A 24,402-nucleotide genomic window follows, 5' to 3' on the forward strand; every position below is an offset into this window, starting at 1 on the left:
GTGTTTTGATGGGGGGGGTTCTCCTATTGTTCACAGTAGCAATTTGCATTGTGCAGTACAACTTGCATTGAATTTGAGCGATACAGTACAGTGGGAATAGAGTTTGAAATGTATAGTAGCTGAATTAATGTAAGATTAAGTGAGAAGGGGTAGGAAAAAATAAGTGTACACTTCCTCCTGCTCATTTTCGAACCTGTAACAAATAATCTGATGCATATGGAGATTTGTTCACTGAGTTTGATGTGTGGATTTGTTGATCACTTCAGATTATTGGCAATGGCTTATCTGTATGTCTTAGCCTGCTTATTTACATTTTCTAAATAAATCATCATTCATTCATTCATTCATTCATTCATTCATTCATTCAAAGATTAAGTGCACTTGTTACTTATTTCAAAAAAAGTTGTATTCATTTATATTTAGTCTTTTGACAAATGAACAGTTAGTCGTGTTTGTTTAGAATAAGCTATATGTCTTTTCTGGTCATGGCAGCCGGATGACAAACTTGCACAGCACAGATCACTCACACCAGAACAGACTGCATTGTCTAAAGCCTTTTGACATTTTAACCAGATTGGAGGATAAGCCTGTGAAGCCAATCAAGGGTTCTCATCATAGACCCAAGCTGTGTTTGTAGTGGTTGTCATAGCTGAAGGTGCCTCTGCAATGTCAAGGAAATGTTGTGTGAAAATGATATGTGGTATTTTAGGCAGTCCATGGAGTGAAATCTTCCACTTGTATTTTAAAGGAGTTTTATTATTGGCCAGCTATATGAGAAACCCCCTGCCCACCCTCTTGCTCCTACTGGCTCCAATGGGGGGTTCCACCTCTAATGCCACTCCCCCCTATAGTAATGCTCTCTATAACAGGGCTAAATTTAAAGGAGTGCCACAATTGTGGCCTCTGGGAAAATGCCTCCTGTGAGTCAACATGTCCCTCCCAGGATTGGTCTTGTTGCCTTTATGATGATAGCCAGGCTCAGCTGTTGCCCTCTATGCCCCATACAACCTGCTTGATGTCTGGGCAGCATAGTGGCCCAATGGTTAGCACTGCTGCCTCACAGCAAGAAGGTCCTGGGGGGGGGGGGGGGTCTGTAACCTGGGCCTGGGGTTCTGTGTGGAGTTTTCACGTTCTCCCTGTGTCTGCATGAGTTTCCGCTGGGTGCTCCGGTTTCCTCCCACCATCAAAATCTTAGGGTTAATACTCCTGTCTGTGCCCTGACCAAGGCAATGAAAAGAAGAACTGGAGTTTGTCCCCGGGTGCTGCACTGCGGCTGCCAACTGCTCCTATACCATAAGATGGGTTAAATGCAGAGGATGAATTTTATTGTATGCTTACTTACAATGACAAAAGTTTTCTTTCTTTCATTCTTTCTTTTGTTCTTTCTGTACACTGCACATAGAAACGGTGTTACTGGTGGCACTTTGATAAATGTGTTGATTTTTATGCAGTACAATATATCACTATTGGAGCAAAGGAATTTGGGTGTGAATAGTTGTAGTGTTAAAAGCTAAAGCAACTGAACCAAAATCCGATCTTTACTTTGAAAGACCCTGTAGGTTTCATCCATTTGGACACTTAGACCTATGTACACGTTAACAGATGTTAATGTTATCTGTGCATCTATTTTTTTCTGGCAGCTCTAGATTTCAGATAGACAGATGTTGGTGTGTGTACCAGCTGATCCTGTCTTCTGGTTTTGAACAACACAATAATGCCGACTTGCCATAGATATCTCTCAGTACTTTCAGGTGTTGGTGATAGATCGATTATGTTCTTCTTTTTTTTTTTACAATGCAGTCAGTTAACGTATAGCCTTGTTGTCGGGTTTTGTTCACACTAACATTCAAATCACCTGAATGGACAGATGTGTTGCTAATGAGGAGGCAACACACCCCTGAGAGGGCCACAGATGAGGAGGCAGCCACTATTCACACCATATGGAGCATCCACTTCCCACAGCTGGCCCCAAGCTTAGAATTCTAGTTGAGGGGTGGTCCACAGAAGTACAAGTCTAGGCCAGTGGTTCCCAAACGGTGTGCTGTGGGATTTTTAAGACAACCATGCATTATTATTGCAGTATACAACTATACAAAAAGTTATGAATGAATTTGTAATTTACTACATCAGAACTTTGTACGCACTCATTTCCAAATACAGAGGATAATTCTCATTCATTCATTAATTCATTCATTCCTTATCTAAACCGCTTATCCTTACTCAGGGTCACAAGGCTGCTGGAGACTATCCCAGCAGTCACTGGGCAACAGGCGGGTCTGCCGGCCTGTCCAGGATGTCCCCTGGACAGGTCAGGCCAACACACACAGGGCCAACACACATACACACACACACACACACACACACACACACACACACACACACACACACACACACACACACACACACACACAGGGACAATTTAGTACGGCTGATTCACCAGACCTACATGTCTTTGGACTGTGGGAGGAAACCGGAGCACCCGGAGGAAACCCACACAGACATGGGGACAACATGCAAACTCCACACGGGACGACCCCCAAGGTTGGACTACCCCGGGGGCTTGACCCATTACCTTATTGCTGTGAGGTGACTGTACTAACCACTGCACCACCGTGCTGCCCACCTCTTATTTTGATGGACTGTTTGAACTTTCTCTCCAGTCTGGTCTGTGTGGAAGAGCTCTATGTATGTACTTTCACGGTTTGGATAATTTCGGATTTGGATCATTGTGGATTTTGGATCATTTTTGGATAATTTCGGTTTGGATAATGCTATACCCTAAAAAAAATATTTTAAAAACTTTCCATCAAAGCGAACCCCCGTTTTTTCTGTTCACACAGTTGCGGACGGTGGGAATTATTAGTGTAACATTTCAAAGGACCCTATTGACGTCTTATTTTTTTTTCCACCTGCACTCTGGAAACTGTAGCTCTGATTGGCTAGTACTCGTTGCCTCTCTTAGCCAGTTAGAGGCAGAGTAGGTGTGGGTGGGGGAAAAAAAACCCTGATTGACAGCCTTTGTGAAGGAGGAGGATCCAGCGGCGTTATTATTTTTCCCACCTGGGTTCCGGGAAGACCCACCCCTACTCTATCTCTGATTGGCTAACCCTATCCCTAACCCCACCCTAACCCTAACCTTAACCAACCTAACCAATGGAGGCAACGAGTACTAGCCAATCAGAGGCAGAGTTCCCGGAATGCAGGTGGGGGAAAAAAAACAAGCGAGGATCCATTGCCTCATTTTTAATTTTGTGACCGGACTGGTTTAAATGGGTGTGTTGCTGCTTTGATGTAATTTTACGGTTTCAAATGAATTCTTGAGCTATTTTGTTAATAAATGTTTAATGAGGAATATAGTTGTTTGTCAAATTTTATTTGACACTAGTAAATAAAATAAACATTTACAACACTTGCCCAAAAAGTTTGAAAACCACTGGTCTAGGGTATCGCGACACATGAACCATGAAACCCCCCCCCCCCCCCACTCCATCATGTACATAGTGGCGGTTTCAGTTTTGCAAAAGCCAGAGCTGGGCCATCAGGTCCTGAGAGCGTTTGCATGGCTGCTTTGCTCCATGCTGTGGGGTGTGCTGCTATTGCGTCACTAACCAAGGAGTAACAGAGGCAGTATTTTTAGAAGGGAATGAGAATATTGTCTGAACATACAACGTCAGGCACTGCTTGCGTATGCGAGGATTATTGTGACTGAGCTATTTTTAGTTCCTGTTGGTGAGAGTGTTTTTTTTTTTCTGGGTCAAGCATGGTGCTAGTGCAGTATCAAGGTTGCTGATGGAACGTGCTAGTCCCATTCTGCTCACAGCATCTGCATCAGTCACACAGAATGTACTTCGGGGAAGGGTATTTTGGTGTACAGCATAGGTGTGGTCAGTGGGGAGAGACAGCATTTTGGGGATAGGCTTATGTTGGGAATAGTCTACAGCGTCAAGTGTCATACTTTGATTTGTAGAGCAAGAAAGAGAACACTATAAATTAGGTACCTAGAAAGATGGCTTGAATTCATGTTGGAGCATTATTACAGAAAGAGGTCAGATTAAGAAAGAAGATTTTCTTCTATTACAGTCTCTCTAAACTCTCTGCTTAAGTTACCTTGCTCATCCAGATCAAAGCCTGACTCAATTACAAACAAGGATGCATTGAAGTATTACTTTGTGCAAAATAGTTTGGGTGTGTCAAGCCTTGGCTGTGACTTTTAGGGATTAAGAAAGGAATAGACGGAGCGAGTCGGGCAGATTGACAGCAGGAAAAAATAAGTCGACATTATTACAGTGAAAAATGATTCTTTCTCCATTTTTGAGCTCTGTCGCATATAAATGTGTAACACAATGTACTTGTAGCTAGCTAAAATTGAGGTTGAAAAAAAATCTGACAAATAGAATTAATATAAATAATAAAGAGATTCCTTCAGCTTGAGTTATACATCAAAACATGATAACGTTGGAGAGAGTTGGGGACCATCACTAAAATATTACGTGTGCATATCCCAAGATTATCCTCCAACAGAACGCTACTTGTGCAGTGTTAAAGATAACTTTTAAAGATCTGCTTAAACCACACTCAGTTTAGTCTCATCAATAAAACCTTATCTGAAATGGACAAGAAGCATAATTGAATTTAAACACAAAACACAAGATAAAACTACATTTCTGAAAAATAAAACCAGCAACCACTGTTTGAAAACTGAAGCTAAACTTATATTAAAACCAGAATTAAATATAGAAATCTTTGTTTAAACTCTTTCTAATAATAAAAGTTCTGATCCGAGTTGGCAGCTGGGGACGTAAACGTCATGCATCAGCATCAACACAATCCCTCTCTTTGACATCATCACTCCTGCACTCCCAATACAGAACATCCTGCAGGACAGAGCCATGTTGAGACAGTTGACTAGGCTTCTCTCACCTTGTCTCACCCAGTCTTTCTCTTTTACCCTCTCCTGACTCTCCTGCCCTTCTTTTTCCTTCCCCACGTCCACTTGCTGACTGCTGTCACACACCTACGCATTGTCATCTTTGACAGAACTGAAATGTGAGAGAAAATGGTGACTGTTAGCTGCAAACAGGGTGTTGTCTTGGCTTCAGATCAGACAATGGCAATTCTCAGGTTACTTATCTGAAAGCCACTAAAGTAGTGTTGGGTGATATGAAAAATATCACCCAGTAATCACAGTAATCATATGGAATTTTACACGATTTTGACTTATGTGATGGTATTTTCTTGCATATGTAGAAATACCAAATTTAAGAATCCAACTGAGTTTCATCCCATTGGACTGTTTGGTAATGGAAAGTATCATATCAAACCAAAACTAATTTTAATTTTAGTTAATTTTAGGTAACAGGTTCTCGTTATCATTAATATGATGGCACAGTGGTTTGTGCTGTTGTCTCATAGCAAGAAGGTCCTGGGTTCAAATCCTGGGGTTGTCCAACCTTGGGGGTCATCCCAAGTTGTCCTCTGTGTGGGGTTTGCATGTTCTCCCTGTGTCTGTGGTGGCTTTTCTCCGGGTGCTCCGGTTTTCCCCACCATCAAAAAGACATGCATGTTAGGGTTAATACTCCTGTCTGTGCCCTTGACCGGGACATGGCAAGATGAACTGGAGTTGGTCCCCGGGTGCGGCACGGCGGCTGCCCACTGCTCCTAACTACACAGCTAGGATAGGTTAAATGCAGAGCGTAATTTCCCTACAGGAATCAATAAAGTATACAGGGGAAAAAAAATATACAAGAAACCTGTGTATCACGATATGACAGTATCCGAATTTCATCCTGATACAATACCCCTGAGAGATGATAAACAATAATATAAAACTATTGCCTGGCCCTACTGTAAAGCAATATGCTATGTTAAATTGAACTACTTCCACAATGGTGCAGAGAAGCTAGCAAAGAGAAAAATCCTCAGTAAGTCTCAAAGGGCTGTTTTAGCATCAGTAGTAACCCATATACCAACTGTCATTAGTGCTATGCTTTGAGTAGATATTGCTTCTTATCATTGGCAAAAGGGTAATCACTGTTGCCTTTCCATCTAAAACTTAGGTCTAACCTATATGAACCTCTGTCTCTGGGGCCCTATCCTCCTCTCCAGGTCTCTCCGGTTAGCCTAGTTTTATCTCAGGCTTTCCCAAGAGTCTGGTTATTTTAAGTGGAACATGATGTTTCACTCAGGTTTTTGTCACTGTGATGTTTGGTCTAGAACAAGTGAGCTATCAGAGGGTTTGACTCTCAACTGGAATCTCAATCTTTGAGAAAACCACCTACTTCTGTACCAAACATCCATGACTGGGGGGCTGGATGGCCCTGAGGCCAGCCCAGCAGCAGTGGTACGTCAATGAGACAACCTCCAGGAGAACAGAAATATCACATGTGGTGGAGAGATGTGGATGAGCTCTTGATAGGTTGTGGACCTGTCACCAAAAAGCCGCTGCCCCCCCCCCCCCCGAAAGCTGGCCTTTGTTAGCTGTATGAGTGACGCAGCGGTCAAATTCTTGTGATTAGCCTGATTAGATGGGAAAGCTTGGTGCCAAAGAAGACTGCAGGATGATTATGGGGGGGGGGGGGGGGGGTTATGCAACGCTATGTAAGCACAAGTGGATGACCAAGAGCAGGCAGTGCCAGGTCTGCAAGATTTTCCTCCTTCAGAATAAGCCTCAGAAAAATGAGTAAGCTGAGGGATTCTGTGGTTTGACCAGTGAAATCTAAGACACTAACTACAGGCTCTGGAAACAGTTGGGACAGTCCTCTCAAACCCAGTGTATTTATTTTAGTGTTTTTTAAAAGTTTGTATAAACTTTTAAAATGTCATTGTTTTTATTATGCTTGAGAAAGTGAGTTGATTTGTTTAAATTTTGTGCCAATAATAGTTTTTGTAAGCCTACTTTTTTTTCAACTGGTTGGTGTCTTTTTTTCTTTTTCTTTTTTGGAATGAAACTATTGTGTATATACAGTCATGATCTCCCTGTTTTGTCCTTATTTGGCTTTCAGGAGCTATTCTTTCCTTGGGGTCAAAGAGGAGCTCTGCAACACACACCACCCACACACTGTTCATCTAGAGCCCACACCTACCTCTGCCAGCTCAGTAGTTTGAAAACATCTTATAAGCATAATTCTAAGGAATTCTATTTGTGAAGCTGTAAGCATGCATGGCAGTCTCAGGTTATGTAAGGCTCCCCCATTCCGAACAGTTGTAATCCTTCTTACACTGAGTGAGCCCCCTCCATGTGACTGCTAAAGGTTTGGGGAGAAGCATTGCGGCTGTTGGGATTGCTGGTTGAGCCACAGTGTTCTCCACACTCAGGTCAGGTGTGGGCTCCACCTCCTCTAAGCCATGGCCTGTGTATAAGAACCTGCCTCTATTGTAGGTGGGGGCCTTACTGGGATCCGAGATGCCGATATAGAGCCACAATGCTGATTCTGTTCCTCGGATCCGAAAGAACAATGTTGAGCATATGTCCAGAAAGACTCTCCGTCTGTGCTCTCATCTTTATCTGGGTGTGAGCCATAAAATCGAATCTTTGTCCTTGGTAATGTGTTGAGGAATTTCACAGCATCTGAGGATACTCTGCTTTGGAATGCGGTGCTGACATTTTTGTTTGTGGTAAATGATCTTGTTGTGGAAGGATTTTGTTAAATATTTTTTTGCTTCTGGGTCAGATTGATGGATGTCGAGGGAGACATGCGTCAGTATTCTGTGGGCCAGTGTATACATTTTCTCTGAATCATTTTGTGCTGATAGTGTCCTGTGGCTATTGCAAATATTACTAATTCTATGCATGCAATGTTTTGGGTTTTTTTTGTGTAATTATTCATATCGTACTCAATTCATGCTTTTAACCCCCCCCCCTTCTCCACAGGCACTATCGATGAGGACTTAAGCTTGTGAGTTGACAAGTCACCTGCAGGAGCCCCATCCCCCGAATCCTTCCTGTTCCCTTTACCCCTCCTCCCTTCTCAACTCCTTCCTTTCCCCCTTCCCTTGTAAGTCTTTTCCCGCCCCCCACCAGCCCCCTTCCGAGGTTCACCATGCTGATCAAGGAGTACCGGATCCCCATGCCCATGAGTGTGGAGGAATACCGCATCGCCCAGCTCTATATGATCCAGGTGAGGCCATACAGCGAAACTCACCAGCGGCAGGACAGCCTCATCAGGTTGACAACAGCTGTGTGTCGCACAAGACAGCAGTGATACAGGAGAAAATAAAACCCTAAAATATGGGAACAAAGGTGTTGGTAATGCTGGGGGTTTTCCAAACACACGTCTTTTCCTCTAGTTTCCAAGCACTGTGAAATGTCCTCTATCCATGAGGTAATTGGTCACGAGGAGTCCGTGGCTGGATTGAAGGAACAAAGGAAGCTTGTGTCCTGGTAGATTATCTACTTTAACTTTCTGAAACTGGCTGTTGCCACCCATGGGGTAGGTACCTTGGTCTCAGAGCATACAGGAGCTGCTTTGTTGGAAAGGCATCCAGGAGTTATCAGTTCAATCCCGCAGTTATCAAGTTAATCTCAATGAAAGCGCTGGTATGCGCTAATTGATAATCACGTTTTATTTAGAGGATGCAATGATATAATTCTCACTTGATATACCCTTAGGATCAAGAAATGACATTTCATAAGTATTGAAATTCTCATATTTTTTATTATTTTCACCAGTTTTCTAAGTATTGAACATTTAGTTCCTCTGCAGAAAATGTCAAATCCGAAGTGCTTTTACTCCAGTGTTCATCTATTTCACACAGCACCCTGCAGAAGTCATACAAATTACTTCAACAGAAGTCAACAAATGTTCCAATTGTAGTCAGCATAGTTCCATGAAAGAATTATGAGTAGTCTTTACATATTTCCAAGTCAGTGTTATTTTAGAGCTGCATTTGTTTTTTGTTGCCGCTGATTTGTTTGCAGCTGCTGATTCATTTTTCATAGGCTGTTTGTTTGGGCATGTATCTAGTCAATTAATACAGATACTGTAGATGATAGCTTCAGAAAAGCCAGAATAAGCCAGCGCGTCAGTCAACATAATTGATAAAACAAATGGACAAATCAAAACCTGGTATAAATGTACCTACTATAGGCTAATTTGTTGAAACTTTGGGCTTTGTAATTAAATAAATCAAAATGCTGGCCTGATCTGAGATAGGTGTTTACTATTACTGTGAAGTGTGGTAGTCTTGGTCTATAGCTATGCTACTGTACACATGGCAGCATGTTTTTGTCATGTGGTGCTGTCAGATGTGCGTTAAACAACACACAGGACTTACGTGACGCAATGGCTTAGACTATGATGAGACTGATAAATAATCTCATTTAGATATATCGTTAGATTATTTGATGTATTTAGTTGAAGATTTTGTCAAAATATATTATTTTGGAGGTAAATTGTCAAGCTTACCATGTAGCATTAAGCAATCAACACTGGATTGGGATTTAACCTCTTTAGTTTGCCAGCAGGTTCTATTGAGCTGTAGAGTTTTTTTAAATTGTTGCAAAAGCCTCTTATTAGGGAGTGCCAGCTGAGGTTAGAGGCTTGATTTATCAGGTTAAGGCTTTGCTGAATTTGATCTGACTTGTGTTTGCAGTGATAGGGATGAAGTTGATAGGGATGAAGTCAGTGGTAGCCAGTACCACTGACTCAAAGCAGAACATGCACTCTGAACCGAACATTATTCAGATATGTTTATGTGGTATTTTATCCTTTGTTTACCTTGGTGTGATTTGCTAAGCATGTGTGTCAGTTTTCTGCACACTCTGCATCATACTCATTCATTTCTAGACATTTCTAGCTTTGAGCTGCTCAGTGTTTTCACAGTCTTGCTCAAAGGCTTCTCGCCACAAGCTGTTTTGGGAAAATACTTTCTCTTTTTCCCATCCAAGATTCAAACCAACAGCTCCGCAGTTGCAAGTCATTGTGTCACGATGCGTCCAGCCCTCATCTAACCATTAGGATGCTGCCACCCAAATAAATTAGCGTGCATGCAGGTGGACAGTTAAAAATTATGTATGACATTAGACCTACACTCCTACCAAACCCATGCCCTCATTCACCTGTATTGCCTCAGGGCCACAGAGGGCTATTCCTCTTCTGTCCACTATAAAAACAATACTACAAAAAGTTTGTCTGGAGGTGTCTGGGTAGTGTAATAGTCTATTCCGTTGTCTGTCAACACGGGGATCCCAGTTCGAATCCCCGTGTTACCTTTGACTTGGTTGGGCATCCCTACAGACACAATTGACTGTGTCTGCGGGTGGGAAGCTGGATGTCGGTATGTGTCCTGGTCGCTGCACTAGCACCTCTTCTGGTCGGTCAGTGCGCCTGTTCGGGGGGGGGGGAACTGGGGGGAACAGAGTGATCCTCCCACGCGCTACATCCCCCTGACGAAACTCTTCACTGTCAGGTGAAAAGAAGCAGCTGGCAACTCCACATGTATCAGAGGAAGCATGTGATAGTCTGCAGCCCTCCCCGGATTGGCAGAGGGGATGGAGCAGCGACCGGGACAGCTCAGAAGAGCGGAGTAATTGGCCAAGTACAACTGGGGAGACAAAAGGGGCTGGGGGGAGGTTTTTCTGGAAAGTACTATGCCTGATTAATCTTCCCAATGTTGCTTCACCTTGGTGACATTTTTTTTGTTTATTTTTTTCCCTCTCTGTCTTGTACGTAATCTTCTTGGAAGATTACATGAGACCATAACCTTGTCTGTAGTGCTCTGTGGAAGAGTTTCGGTATTTTGTTTTGTTTGTTGTAATTATTCGGCTTTGTCTTATCCTCTTGGTGTACTTATTACACTGACAGCTAACCCAGTTGAGTTTCATCCCTGTAAATTGTTTGGAACATGACTCAGTGGACAGGCCCCTAAGCAAGCAGCCATTTTTAGTCAAAACAAACTAGTTTTAGTGCCACACACATTGCTTGCTTGCTTTTAAAAAAATTTTTTTTATAAGATTTGTAAGTCTTTTCTGCTTCATTGCAGTGTATTGTGACTTGAGGACAAAAGAACAACATCTGAGGTCTTTAGTCAACTTCAAACTTAAGAGTGTCACAAGCATGTGCTGTGTTTCGTACATTCACCTCCCCAGTCCTCCATGTGACCCATGTTAAACTTGTTGGAGAGGATGTTATGAAATGAATAATGGAGCTAATGCAACCATCCGCAGCTGTTTACTTGATGAATTGGTCTAGAAAACAAGGATTTTTATCATGTGCACTCTGAGGCAAGCGAACAGAAGCAGAGCAAGAGGAATTCTTCCATTAGTGACCCATAGTTACCTTTCCCCCTGACCTCACCCCCTCCGCAGGCTCTTTGCTGTGAGGTTTCCATCACTATGGCAACTGTGACATCAGCAGCGTGCCGGTGGTCAGGTTTTGTTTGAGAGAGGGAGTGAATGAGAAGAGGAAACAGGATAAAAAGACAAACTGCAAAGGAGGGAGGGGAAGAAATTAGAGTGGGGGTGGAAGAGAGAAAGCTATATTCTGAAGTGAAAGGAAACAAGGTTTTCGCTGGTGCGGATACCCACTCTTCATCGCTGTATGTTACCAGGGCAACTGCAGCATGCAGGCCTGCCTGCCTGTGATCCATCCCCAGTGTAAGCCTGATGGATGAAGTCAGGGCCTAAGGACAACCTGGCCATATCTGCACTTAAGGAGCCAACACCCCACGCCGGCAGAATGCACTCCATTCATTCTTACCTTCCTTGGTCCTTAGAATGCTTAGTTAATTTGAAATTCATTATCACAGCTATGCGATTTGCTAAGGCTAGTAATACAAATTTGGAATGTGAAGGACATTGAATAGGAAAGTCTCTCTCTCTCTCGCTCTCGCTCATGAATACACACACATCTGTCACGTGCTGACTAAATGCTCTGGAGAGTGAAGTGAAAAGCAGCATCTCAACAGGAAACATGCTTCACTAAGCTGATGGTAAGAGGAAAATATCAGGATATGACTCCTATCCTGTCAGAGCAATTGTATTTAAAGAAGGTAGCCTTTCACTGAGATAGCGTTTGTATGTATTTATATATTTTGGGGTCATTTTGGTGCCTTTTGACATCACAGTTAAGCGTGACAGGAAAGGCAGGACGGGGAGAGAGGATGCCAGGTGACAAAGGTTATGAGCAGGACTGAAAACCATGACATTAGAACAATGACAACCATGACATGGCTTTTTTCTGCAGAACTGAGGGCGATCCTTTGATTTACAGCAAAGACCACATACGTGTAGTCTTTCTTTACACCACATGTACAATTGGCCCCAGTGAATGCAGCTTGTTCTCTAAGACTCACCTGAATACTTGCTGCCCTTTTCTTGTTTCCAGTGCTTCCCACCTGGAAAGGTTTGCATTTGTGTACAAATGAACAAGTACGCCCCGGAAAGGGTTTCATTATGATTCTCTATTTTAGCCATTTTGACTTGAGGTATTGGTAGCCTGTTGTAGTCTATGCCTTCACTTCCCCACTCTCCCTAAGGGAATGGCTGAGGTTTGTCTGGTGTTTTATGCTCTTCCCTCTGGTGAACTGCAGAAAATCGACCCTCTTTGGAAGGTGGGGAGAATTAGCACCGGTTATTGGTGCTTAGTTTGGAAACTTAAAAGCTGTGTGCGGGCAGTTTCTTCCTCATTCATGTTTCTGATTTGTTTGGTTAGCACTTGTGTAATATTTTGGATGTGCATGTGAATTTTGAATCTTTATGCACAGGATCACGCACACACACACCTTTTCTTTCTATATTTCTGTTTTATTTTTGCATAGTCACACAGCTACCTTCATTTTAACTGTTTGTGTATGCATACCGTTTGCTGTAAATGGCACACAATTACATTATGATGTTCGTCAGTGCCAAGCTGCTCTGTTTTATGTATGCTGCATGTTAAGCACATTTGATGGTGCTTTGGTGTCTGTGCTCTGTCTTTGGAGTCTGATCTTGGTTGTTGAGAGCAGGGCGGGGGCTAATGAACGACCTGTCAGAGCTAATGAGGTCCGGAGGCCTGGAGGGCTGGTCGCCTCATGGCCCCTTCTCCCCACGTCACTGATTCACTGGCTCGCCTGTACTGCCGCTCCCCTCTGGACAGACTGGAGAAATTTGCCTCTTACTTTGATGAAAACCCTGCAGTAAAGGCTACATCAAGGTCACATACGCTTTCTGCTGCATTTGGAAAGGCTTGGCCATTGAGCACAAATTAACAACCTTGGTAAACTGTAAAGGAAAAGTTAGTGAATTTACAAGTATTGTAATCTTTGTGACATGTATGAAAATGCAGTCCCTGCCCTCCTCTCCCTCCGTTTTCAATATCCTTTGACTGGTATAAATTTCTGGCTTTACTGATTTCATGATAACCACAAATAATCTCCCTTGCGATGCCACAAACTCCTGCCTTTGCACATGAGTTACTTAGCCATTATTCCACTGTGACATCTGCAATCTCCACCCAGCTTCGCTTTATGTGTCTACCTGGAATGTAAATATAGGAAAGGTGTGGCTCTCTGAGCTGGTTTGGGGGCTTCCTGCCTTGCAAATTATGGTTGATGAGCCTTGAGGAAGCTACTGCCTTGCACCTGGCTTCCTGTGTTTATTCTCTTGGTTGTGCCAAACTGTGTCAGACTAATTTATTTTAAAATGTTCCATGTCCACTTTTTGTTGTAATAGTTTATTCTATTTCTAAATAAAAACCAATAACACACCTAAAATGGTTCTGTTTAACAGCAAGGACAATTTTGTTCTCTGTCTTGCAGACTCACATTTTTACAATCCCTTCCCCATAACCATTCAAATGCAAATGCACACGCGCGTGCACACACACACACACACGTGCATACGCACACGAGTGCATGCGTTGCCTACATGCTTCTAATTTTTGCCTATTCCCCTCACAGAAAAAAAGCCGAGAGGAGAGCTGTGGTGAAGGGAGTGGAGTGGAAATTCTAGAGAATAAGCCTTACACAGATGGACCAGGTGGGACAGGCCAATACACCCACAAGGTCTACCATATTGGCATGCACATTCCCAGTTGGTTCCGCTCCATTTTGCCCAAAGCAGCGCTGAGGGTTGAAGAAGAATCCTGGAACGCCTACCCTTACACCCGCACCAGGTGATATTTCTTCCTCCAGGAATGACGCCTCCGCACACCTTCATGTAATGAAAGACACTAATACAGTACTTATTCATACTTAATGTTATATATTCCCACTTGTGGGACAGTTTAATTGTTCTCTAGAAATGTACAGTGGGATGGACTTCATCCAGCTTGTTTTTTGTTCATTACAGTATTTGTCTTTGTTCATTAAGCATCGTGCTTTGCGATAGCTTATGTAATTTTTTTGTTTGTTTTTTTATTCATGTGTTCTTCCCATAGTACTGTAAAAAAAGATGAGGCAAACTTCATTAAGGACTAAAAAGGTGCAAAAACAGAGAAAAATATCATTAAACAGCTGAACTAAGCGTTTATGGTAAATGCAATATCTAAATTTAGCCCCATAGAGACCTTTCTGGGGATTCCAAGTCAACTTACTGCTCGAGAAAATAATATGTTGTTCCTGAGTTAAAAGCCAAGCAAAGTATCAGCACAGTTGTCAGAATATTGTCAAGCAAAATGAGCCGTCAGATGTTGATGACCCTCCAATTCTCTGGGTATCAAGTCAATTTTATTTGTAAAGCCCATTATCACAAATTACATATTTGCCTCAGTGGGCTTCATAGCAATACAACATTCTGTCCTTGGATCTTCGCATCGGATAAGGAACAACTCTCAAAAAAAAAAGTATTTTGGGGTGTCCGGGTGGCATGGCAGTCTATCAACACGGGGATCTCCGGTTCGAATCCCAGTGTTACCTGCGGCTTGGTCGGGCGTCCCTACAGACACAATTGGCCATGTCTGTGGGTGGGAAGCCAGATGTGGATATGTGTCCTGGTCGCTGTACTAGCGCCTCCTCTGGTCAGTCGGGGTGCCTGTATGGGGGGGGGGGAACTGGGGGAAATAGCGTGATCCTCCCACGCGCTATGTCCCTCTGGCGAAACACTTCTCTGTCAGGTGAAAAGAAGCGGCTGGCGACTCCACATGTATCTGAGGAGGCATGTGGTAGCCTGCAGCCCTCCCCGGATCGGCAGAGGAGGTAGAGCAGCGACTGGGACGGCTCAGAAGAGTGGGGTAGTTGGCAAAAATGCAATTGGGGAGAAAAAGGGATAAAAATAAATATAAAAAAAACTTTAACAGGGAGAAAAAAATAGGAAGAAATCTCAGGGAGAGCAACAGAGGAGGGATCTCTCTCCTAAGATGGACATACATGCAATAGATGTAGGGTGTATACACAATTTACAGAATACAACATTGAAAGAAGATAACTGAATTATAAGGAAATTATAAGATATATGAAGAATATGATTAGGAGGTTGTCAAGCAGTGTCCAGACGCCACCGGAACAGCCCAGGACCCAAGCCACACATGCACATGGGAGACTCACATCACACCATTCACATACGCAGGAGAAGAGACAAGAGAAAACATTAGTCACACATCAGAGTGAGAGTAGGATACAACACTGAAACAGGATAACAAAATAATATGGATTTATAAGATATATAAAAAATGTGATAAGGAGGATGCCAAGCAATGTCCAGGTGGCAACCACTGTCACCATGGAGACTTGGGAGGAGGACAGACTACATGTGCACACAAGAGAGACTCACATCACACCATTCACATGCACAAAAGAAGAGAAAGGAGAAGATGTCATTCAGAGAGAGAGTAAAGACATGTGAGAGTTTACAATAGTCAATCTTTATTCTTTTATCTCATCGGCAGAACAGTGGTTGGTAAATTCATTGAGACAGAAACCGACCCGCCATGCAGTACAGGTTGTGAAGTATTCAACTTAAAGGCAACTAATTGTAGGTTACGGCAAAAAGATGAGTTTTAAGTTTGGATTTAAAGGACTCAACAGACTCCGATTGTCTGATGGCAGCAGGCAGGTTATTCCACAAGAACGGGGCCTGATAGGAAAAGGCCCTGCCACCAGCTGACTTCTTTTTAACTTTGGGTACACACCTGTATTTTGAGAGTGAAGAGCTTGAGATGGAATATATGGTTTAAAGAGATCAGACAGGTATGATGGGGCAAGCCCATTTAGGATTTTATAAGTCAGCAGAAGCATCTTGAAGTCTGATCTAACAAAGCAAATGAAGGGAGGCAAGAATTGGTGTAATATGGTCAAATGTTCTAGATTTAGTTAGAATTCTAGCTGCAGCATTCTGAACCATCTGAAGACTTTTAGTACTAGCATGTGGCAGACCTGAAAACGGAACATTGCAGTAATCAAGTCTGCATGAAGCAAATTCATGTATTAGAGTCTGCGTCAGCCATGGACAGGAAAGACCGAATTTTAGCTATGTTAAACAGGTCGACGCCCTGTTTGGCAGGGTGTCGACCTGTTTTTCTGTCTGGGGCCTGAGACAAACACGGAGGTGTGAAGATGCTGGAAAGCATCGTGCCCCTTACTCTACTGTCAGGATATTGATAGACTAGAAGCGCCTGCTGACACACTTATCTAGCCATTGAAAGCTTTGTTGCAAACGTCACAGATGCACAGATTGGCACGGCTCACACATCTCTTACCCTCTGCAGTGAGAGCGAGGGGTGGGGGTGTGTGGTGTCACTACTCTCATTAAAGGTTTTGGTCTTCAGCCGTTCAGCATAAAATTAGGGCCTTTGAAATGAAAGCAGATGTTCTTCTGTACCTCAGTCTTGCATTGCAAGTACCTTTTCTTCCTCTTTAAGGACTGATGGTCTCTGTCTCCATTAGATATTGTCAGTAGCAATAACATATATCCCACTGTCCTTTTCCCCTCAGATACACTTGTCCCTTTGTTGAGAAGTTCTCCATTGACATCGAAACGTACTACAAGCCTGACACAGGCAACCAGGCAGATGTGTTTAACATGTCTGTAGCGGAGAAGAGGCAAAGGACTATTGGTAAGTTGAGGAGAGCAGAAGCCTATTTCTGATATTCTCGAACTTTGATTATGATTCCCAAAGCCACCATTTATTTTAGTCAATATGCGTAGGCCTTATTCAAGGCTTCTTTTAATTAAATTTACCGATCAATCATAACCAATCTGGTATTATTTTAATGAGAGAACCACTGCATTAGGTATTTTCCTCCTCATCTGATAGTTGAAACTGTCTCACAGTAAAGATATATCAATCTCAATTCATGTGTGGCCTTTTCAGCTGTAAATACACATTTGCATAAATGAAGTAGCACTGAGAATTGCAAGACTTTGGGGGAAAACAAGTGCTTTTTGACAAAGAGGAACCAAGACACTCAACCTGAAGTGAAAAGGAGTAAACTGAACATGATCAAAAGAACCCTGACAAGTTTCTGTGTATTGCACTTTGTCAGGGAGGTGCTGATGTAAAAAAGGCAGCGTATCCTTTTTCACCACAAGTCGAGTGCATTGGTTCCTTGCTTCTCTCTGCGGTAAAAGTAGCAGTTGGGACCCCTTGTGACTGTTTATGGCACTACATTTATTTTTTCTTCTGTCGGCAGAAACTCAAGCTTGCTTGTCAAATATATATAGCTGCTCAGAAGTTCATGGTTTTGGGGCATGGAGTGACCCAATTACACCATTCATGTCACAATGTGTTATTCTTAATAACATGAATTTCTTAATCTTCAATTTATTCATCAGTCTGGATAAATAAATGATCCAAGCCTGTAAACGTAAGCACAATCAAGTTTCATTAAAAACCAAATGCTACAGACACTGTATTACCAGCAAAGTCACCAGTCAGAGCTTGCAACACATACCACATGAAACAATGAAAAGGCCCCACATCATTTCATGTTCACAGAAAGTTGAATCGGTTCATATGGACACAACGTTTATTGGGAGAAACGTTTCATCACTCATCAAAGTGACCTCTTCAGTCTCAACTGACTGCAGGTATCCCCACCCCTATAAACAATACAGTGGTATAACGAATGGAAACAACGATCAGTTTCATATGCAAATTACTGTGACCATTAACTAGAGTTACAGTGGCCATGTGTACTATTCAGAAGGTTGAGGAAAAGTTGCAATGACAGTATTGTAAGATGGTGACAGATGTACTCTTTTTTTTTTTTAAATTTATTTCTGATTTTTCCGTTTTTCTCCCAATTTAGTGGCCAATCGCTCCCTATTCTAGTTCAAACACCCACCCTCATACTGTATGTGTTCACCAACTGCATCTCTCTGGCCGGCAGTCTCGAAGGAGACGCCTCGCCACTTCCATCATAAGGCAAATCCAGGCCAAACCACTGTCCTTTCTGACACACAGAGACGCATGCATGTGACGAACACAAGCCGACTCCGCCCCCTCCCGAAGACAGCATTGGCAATTATTGCTGTTTTATCAAAACCGGCCATAGTCGGATCTGGCGAGACCGAGGCGCAAACCCCGGTCCCCAGTGGGCCACTGCATCAACACAAAGCTGATGCTTAGACTGCTACACCACCGATGTACAGATGTACCCTCCTACACCCCCCCAGTTCTGGGATGGTGGTTTCCTCTTCACATAGATGGCCTCTTTTACCCCTTTTCCACTACATGGTACCGGCTCAACTTGACTCAACTTTTTCGTTGTCCATTACTGGGAAGTACCGGCATTTTGGTAACTGTTACCACTTTTCTGGTACCACCTTTGTCGAGGTTAAAAAAAAACTGGAGCGCATACCAAAATCAATGCAGACCAGCTACACTGAGAGGTTACTGTTATGGTAATGGAAAACGACGCGAGTCGAGTCGGGTTGAGCCGGTACCATGTAGTGGAAAAGGGGCGTTTGACTCCGCATTCAAACCAGCGTTCCTCCCTATCAAGGATGTGCACATCCTCATCCTTGAAAGAGTGACCACTGACCTGTAGATGGGTGTAGACTGCGGAGTCCTGGCCTAACAAGGTCGTTCTTCTGTGTTGTGCCATCCTCTTGGCCAGCGTCTGTTTGGTTTCCCTGATGTACAAGTCATGGGAATTCTCCTGGCATTTAACTGCATACACTATGTTGCCCTGTTTGTGCCAGGGGACCCAATCCTTGGGGTGGATCGATTTCTGGCGCACCGTGTTTTGGGGTTTGAAAGCAACTGAGTCGCGGTGTTTGGTAAATACGTGTCTCAACTTTTCTGACACTGCGCCACATACGGAATCACCACTGGTTTACACTTAGGCGGCTGTTGTCTTTCTCCTCTCTTCGATCGGCTCGTGCACTGTTTGGGCGTCTTCCTGGCTTTGACAAATGCCCAGTTAGGATAACCACACTTAACCAGGGCCTGTTTAATGTGGGATGTCTCCCCTTCCTTGGCCGCTATGTCGGTGGGGACATTGTCAGCTCAGTGGTACAGCAGCCTGATGACTCCTACTTTGTGCTCCAGTGGATGATGAGAGTCAAACCTTAAGTACTGATCAGTATGTGTTGGTTTACAGTAAACATTAACAATCAAATGGCCCCCATCACCAATTTCAATTTCACAGTCTAAGAAGGCTAAAATGTCATTTTTCACATCTTCCTTGGTGAACTTGATGTGGTTGTCACCCGAGTTAATGCGGTTGATGAAATTTTGTACGTCCTGAGATTTAATTTTAACCCAGGTGTCGTCCACAAATCTGAACCAATGGCTAGGTGGTGACCCTGGATAGGACATCAGAACCCTCTTTCCCACATCCTCCATATACAAGTTGGCCAATATAGATGAAACTTGGGAATCCGTAGCACACCCATGCTTCTGCCTATAGTACTGCCCCCTGTATGTGAAGTACGTGGACTGAAGACACAGCTTCAGGAGCAGACACACTTGGTCAGTGTTAAGGGTGGTCCTGTTGCTAAGAGCGGGGTCATCCTGTAATTACCTATGGACCACCACCACTGCTTCATCAACAGGAATGCACATGAAGAGAGACGTAACATCATAAGAGACCATTGGTTCATCCCCGTCCATAATGATGTCCCTCACCTTATCCACAAAATCCATAGTGTTCTGAATGTGATGTTCATTACTGCCTACCGATGGGCCAAGAATAGATGCCAGTAACTTGTTCACTGCATATTCTTGTTTTCTAAACTTGGTTCTTCTTGCAGACCCTATCGACATTGTGACAGATCCTATCCCCCCTCATGAGTACAAAGCAGAGGAGGACCCGCGACTTTACAAGTCAGCAAAAACCAAGAGGGGACCTTTGCAGGATGATTGGATAGAGGACTACAACAATAACCCTGGGAAGACCCCCATCATGTGTGCCTACAAATTGTGCAAGGTGGAGTTCCGCTATTGGGGCATGCAGTCAAAGATTGAGCGCTTCATCCATGATGTAGGTACGTATGCAGTTAGGTATGCCACAGTCGCTCTCATATTGTGGTTGCATAGCCTGTCACGTTTGAAAATGAGGTCTGCTGGAAGATTATTAACTGATTAATGGAAATAGACTATGGGGCTGCCGATACAATTGGTATCGGCAGATGAAGGATACCGATACCAAGTAACAGCCCATATCGATTCGTAGTAACAATCTTTTTAAGTATCAGCTGAGACTGAGTATGAATCGGATCTGTTGCTTTTGCTTAACAGTGCAGACTTAGACCATTAGTTTGAGGTCAATGGGTAAAATAATTGAGTTAGAATCAGTAATTTTTTTTTCCTGTGCGCTATTGCTTCTATTTCCAAAAATGCTTTTATTTATGACATGTTACTCTTGGCTTTTGGAGTCAGATTTTAAGTACCATATTTCCCAGACTATAAGTCACTGTTTCTTACTCGTCTGGCTGGTCCTGTGACTTATATTCCACATTGACTTATACAATGTAATCTTGTCAGCTAAGGTCACCAGATAGTACTGTTTAATCTTGTGACTCAATTGAAAATACTGTACCATGAAATTGAATGAGAGTAGAGCAGACATTTAACTTTTTGCCATGGTCATTTGAGTTGTTCAAAAGAAAATAGTGATTGTTGTTAGTTGTTATGGTGCCAACATACGTCAGTGGGGCCGTAAATGTTCATACTACTCCATTAGTGATTTGGTCGTGACAGCAAAACCTGACTTCAGTGAGCCTGCAACTTTAAAAAAAAGAAAAGAAAAAGAGTCCACAACTTGCTGCAGTGGGTTCATACAGAAGTTAGTCCGCTACAACAGTCGCAATTATTTCAATGACAGCGGTTTAAATAAAAATGGCCGCCGCTCTGACTATCCTGCTGTGTTGATTTGAATGGGAATATCAGTTCTACTCATTCAGTTTCTATGGTACCACCATAGAAATGCAACTTGTACACCAAAGCGACTTGTAGTATATATGGTATGAAATGCTCAATAATCCAGGTAAGGAAATCACAGAAAGTTGAATCAGTTCATCTGGACATCATCTGGACACAACATTTATATGTTTATACATTATGCATTATCAGTTCATCTGGACACAATGTTTAAACGTTGTGTCCAGATGAACTGATTCAACTTTCTGTGAAAATATTCAATACCATTTTAGCCTGGTATCGGCCCACTGTCCAATACCGGTATTGTATTGGTGCATCCCTATATCAGACAAAATTATACTATTAACTGACTGTTAACTAATTTTACATTAGAAACATTAAAGGTAAACAAACAGAATTTTCAATATTATATATATGTTGTAGGGATAACACTTAATTAGCTCATTTAAGTAATCTAACATTTGTCTCTTAAACGCTGCCAAAATTGTACCAAAGTGACCTCTGAGTCACCATATTTGTTCAGTGGCATTTACTACATCTATAAGAAGCATTGTTATTTGTGTTTTCTTATACAATGTAGCCTATTTTGATGAAGTGCAAACCAGAAAGTATGGATTGTAGTTTCAACAGTCACAGATTGACACAAAGAAGACTGCTCAGCATTATGGCTAATTGATTGTTATCCCTACAACATCTGACTAGATGATAGAAACCTAAAGGTTAGAAAACTACCCAACTACCCGTGCTGCATAACAGCTCCCATTCCCCTCTGCCTAGGACTGAGGAAGGTGATGGTGCATGCCCACCGGCAGGCTTGGTGCTGGCAGGATGAATGGTATGGTTTGACCATTGAGGACATAAGACAGCTGGAGCTGGAGACCCAGCTGGCCCTGGCCAGGAAGATGGCCCAATTCAGCCAAGCAGAGGAGGGCACTGAGGCCAACGGCAGCGCCCCATCCCCGGACAAAGACCAGGAAGCAAAGGAGGCAATCAGCTCCATTGAAGCTGAGGAGGTGATGGTCAGTTCTGGAGGAGACACTCTGCAGGCAAGAGGTGCGCTCACCAAGCAGTGGTCCACCTCCTCCAGATCCTCACGCTCATCAAAGAGAGGAGGTGAGGAGCATGCCATCTTCATCTGTTGTCACCTGTGTGTAGGTCATGGTGTGAGATTGGCACTAATAGGTAAGGTATTAAACAGCACCAGGTACTCATTATGCGTTCACATAGTTCATCATCCTTTTTTTGCCCTGCATATCCCTAGCTTTACCCCTTCTTAAACCTTTTCACCTTCACATCTCCAAATCTGTTTTCTAGCCAAAAGCTTGGTGTATAATTTTTTTTAATCATTTCACAGACCCAAACACTGTTTCTACGAGACAAAAAACAATCACACCACATACTCTCTCTTTCACAAACTTACATCCATACACTCCCATATACGTAGAAATATTTAACATCACATCTGACATTTCAAAGCCTCTTGCTCGCGCCTTCTTTCTCATGGACTTAAGCCTTCTAAGTTCCAGGTCTTTAACACTATTACTCTTGCTTGAATGAGAAGCGAGAGTAATCCTCTCATCGCTTGAAAAAAAAATCATATCCTCTTTTGAAAGGTAAGAAGAAGAAAGGCTAAAATAAAAGGGGGGAGGGGGGGTATTTAACATTTCTACTTCTATTATACACCATCTGTAGTTAACCTTGCCTCCACCTTTGCTGTATCATCCAGCCTACCTCATTTCACCCGTCTCTTAACGATTCTCACCCAGGTTATTTTTAGCAACAGTAACAACATCAAATAACTGCATTTTGAGACACACCCATCTCCAGTGTCACCCCTACCTCAAAGTGCTGTCCCTTCTACCTACCACCTGGACCCTAACTCCTCTCAAGCCTGCCTTGTTTCACCCCCATAACTTCCCCCTGTGGTTCTTTTCTTGGCTAGTTTTAGCAGCAGTATTGACATCATAGGCAAGAGGAGGCTGACACTTCACTTTGACCCTCCCCTCCTCCGCTGTTGTTTCCTTCTGAGCGCTGACAGGAACAGCTGTGCCCCCCTCTCACCAACCCGGCCCCAACAGCATCCAGTACAGCCAAGCATTTATTTATGACTTCCTCGCCTCCTCTTTGCTGATGTTAAACACAGTACTCAGTAAAGACGTGATAGGCAGGGCCTGCTTTTAGTAAAGACTTTTTCCCCCCTGGACTGGTAATTGGTTGTCAGTGTGCTTGTGACTATTCTGTGTTACATCAGACCTTTTCACGCCCTGCCACTGACCACCAAGCAATTCATCATTGAAGAATTAAAGCATCACACAGACTGCCGCATGTTTATGTAACACTGTGTATGTAATTGTGTGTGTGTGTGTGTGTGTGTGTGTGTGTGTGTGTGTGTGTGTGTGTGTGTGTGTGTGTGTGAGAGAGTGAGCACATGTGTATGCGTGCGTGTGCTTGGGGATATATATATATATATATATATATATATATATATATATATATATATATATATATATATATATATATATATATATGCAATTTGTCTTTGTAGTAGAGAGTGTTTTTGTGTGTGCGCGTGTGTGTGTGACTGATGCATGTGTCCCAAAAATAACAGCAATTCTTTTCAATCCTGCCGTTGTGTGTTTCAGTGAGCCCATCACGTCACAGCATTTCTGAGTGGAGGATGCAGAGCATAGCGCGAGACTCGGAAGATAGCTCAGATGAGGAGTTCTTCGATGCTTATGGTAACCACCATTTTGATTTTCTACCAGAGTGCTTAAGATAGTTTGACCATTAGACATTTTAAATGTTTTCAGCCACGGAGGAAAAAAAAAGAAACCCTGAGTGCTCCTTTCTCCCCTGACTCTGCATGCGTCTCTTTAATCACAGATCAGTTCTTAAGCTTCCCTGATACCCAGCATGCTTTGGGCCTGCAGCTGAATTAGATGGGTGCGGTGCGACACTCAGGCTCTGTGTTGGACAGGCCAGGACGAGGACACAGGCCGACTAACTTTTCCAGAATTCAAGTTCAGAAATCATAGTCATCCACACCTGTCTCTTCCTGAACACCACCCATCATCATTCACACTTTCTCCTTTCCCTTTTATTGGTGTCACACACAAGTCCATGTCACAGTATTTGACCCCTTTACAACTCAATATGCCCA

The 24,402-nt window shown here is 43.0% G+C and overlaps 1 protein-coding gene across 3 annotated transcripts in view; it reads left to right on the top strand.

Moving 5' to 3' along the window:
- LOC130123885 (membrane-associated phosphatidylinositol transfer protein 2-like) overlaps positions 1 to 24,402 on the top strand; it is a 75,814-nt gene that overhangs the window by 22,589 nt on the left and 28,823 nt on the right. For all 3 annotated transcript variants that reach the window (XM_056294994.1, XM_056293613.1, XM_056294197.1), the window contains exons 2-7: positions 7,871 to 8,117; positions 13,879 to 14,093; positions 16,849 to 16,970; positions 20,114 to 20,347; positions 22,020 to 22,355; positions 23,885 to 23,980. In XM_056294994.1, the coding sequence (XP_056150969.1) occupies positions 8,040 to 8,117; positions 13,879 to 14,093; positions 16,849 to 16,970; positions 20,114 to 20,347; positions 22,020 to 22,355; positions 23,885 to 23,980 (1,081 nt within the window). In that variant the 5' untranslated portion in view covers positions 7,871 to 8,039. The remainder of the gene's footprint in view (positions 1 to 7,870; positions 8,118 to 13,878; positions 14,094 to 16,848; positions 16,971 to 20,113; positions 20,348 to 22,019; positions 22,356 to 23,884; positions 23,981 to 24,402) is intronic.

This window comes from Lampris incognitus, chromosome 1 (assembly GCF_029633865.1).
Source record: "Lampris incognitus isolate fLamInc1 chromosome 1, fLamInc1.hap2, whole genome shotgun sequence".
NCBI classification, from domain to species: Eukaryota; Metazoa; Chordata; class Actinopteri; order Lampriformes; family Lampridae; genus Lampris; species Lampris incognitus.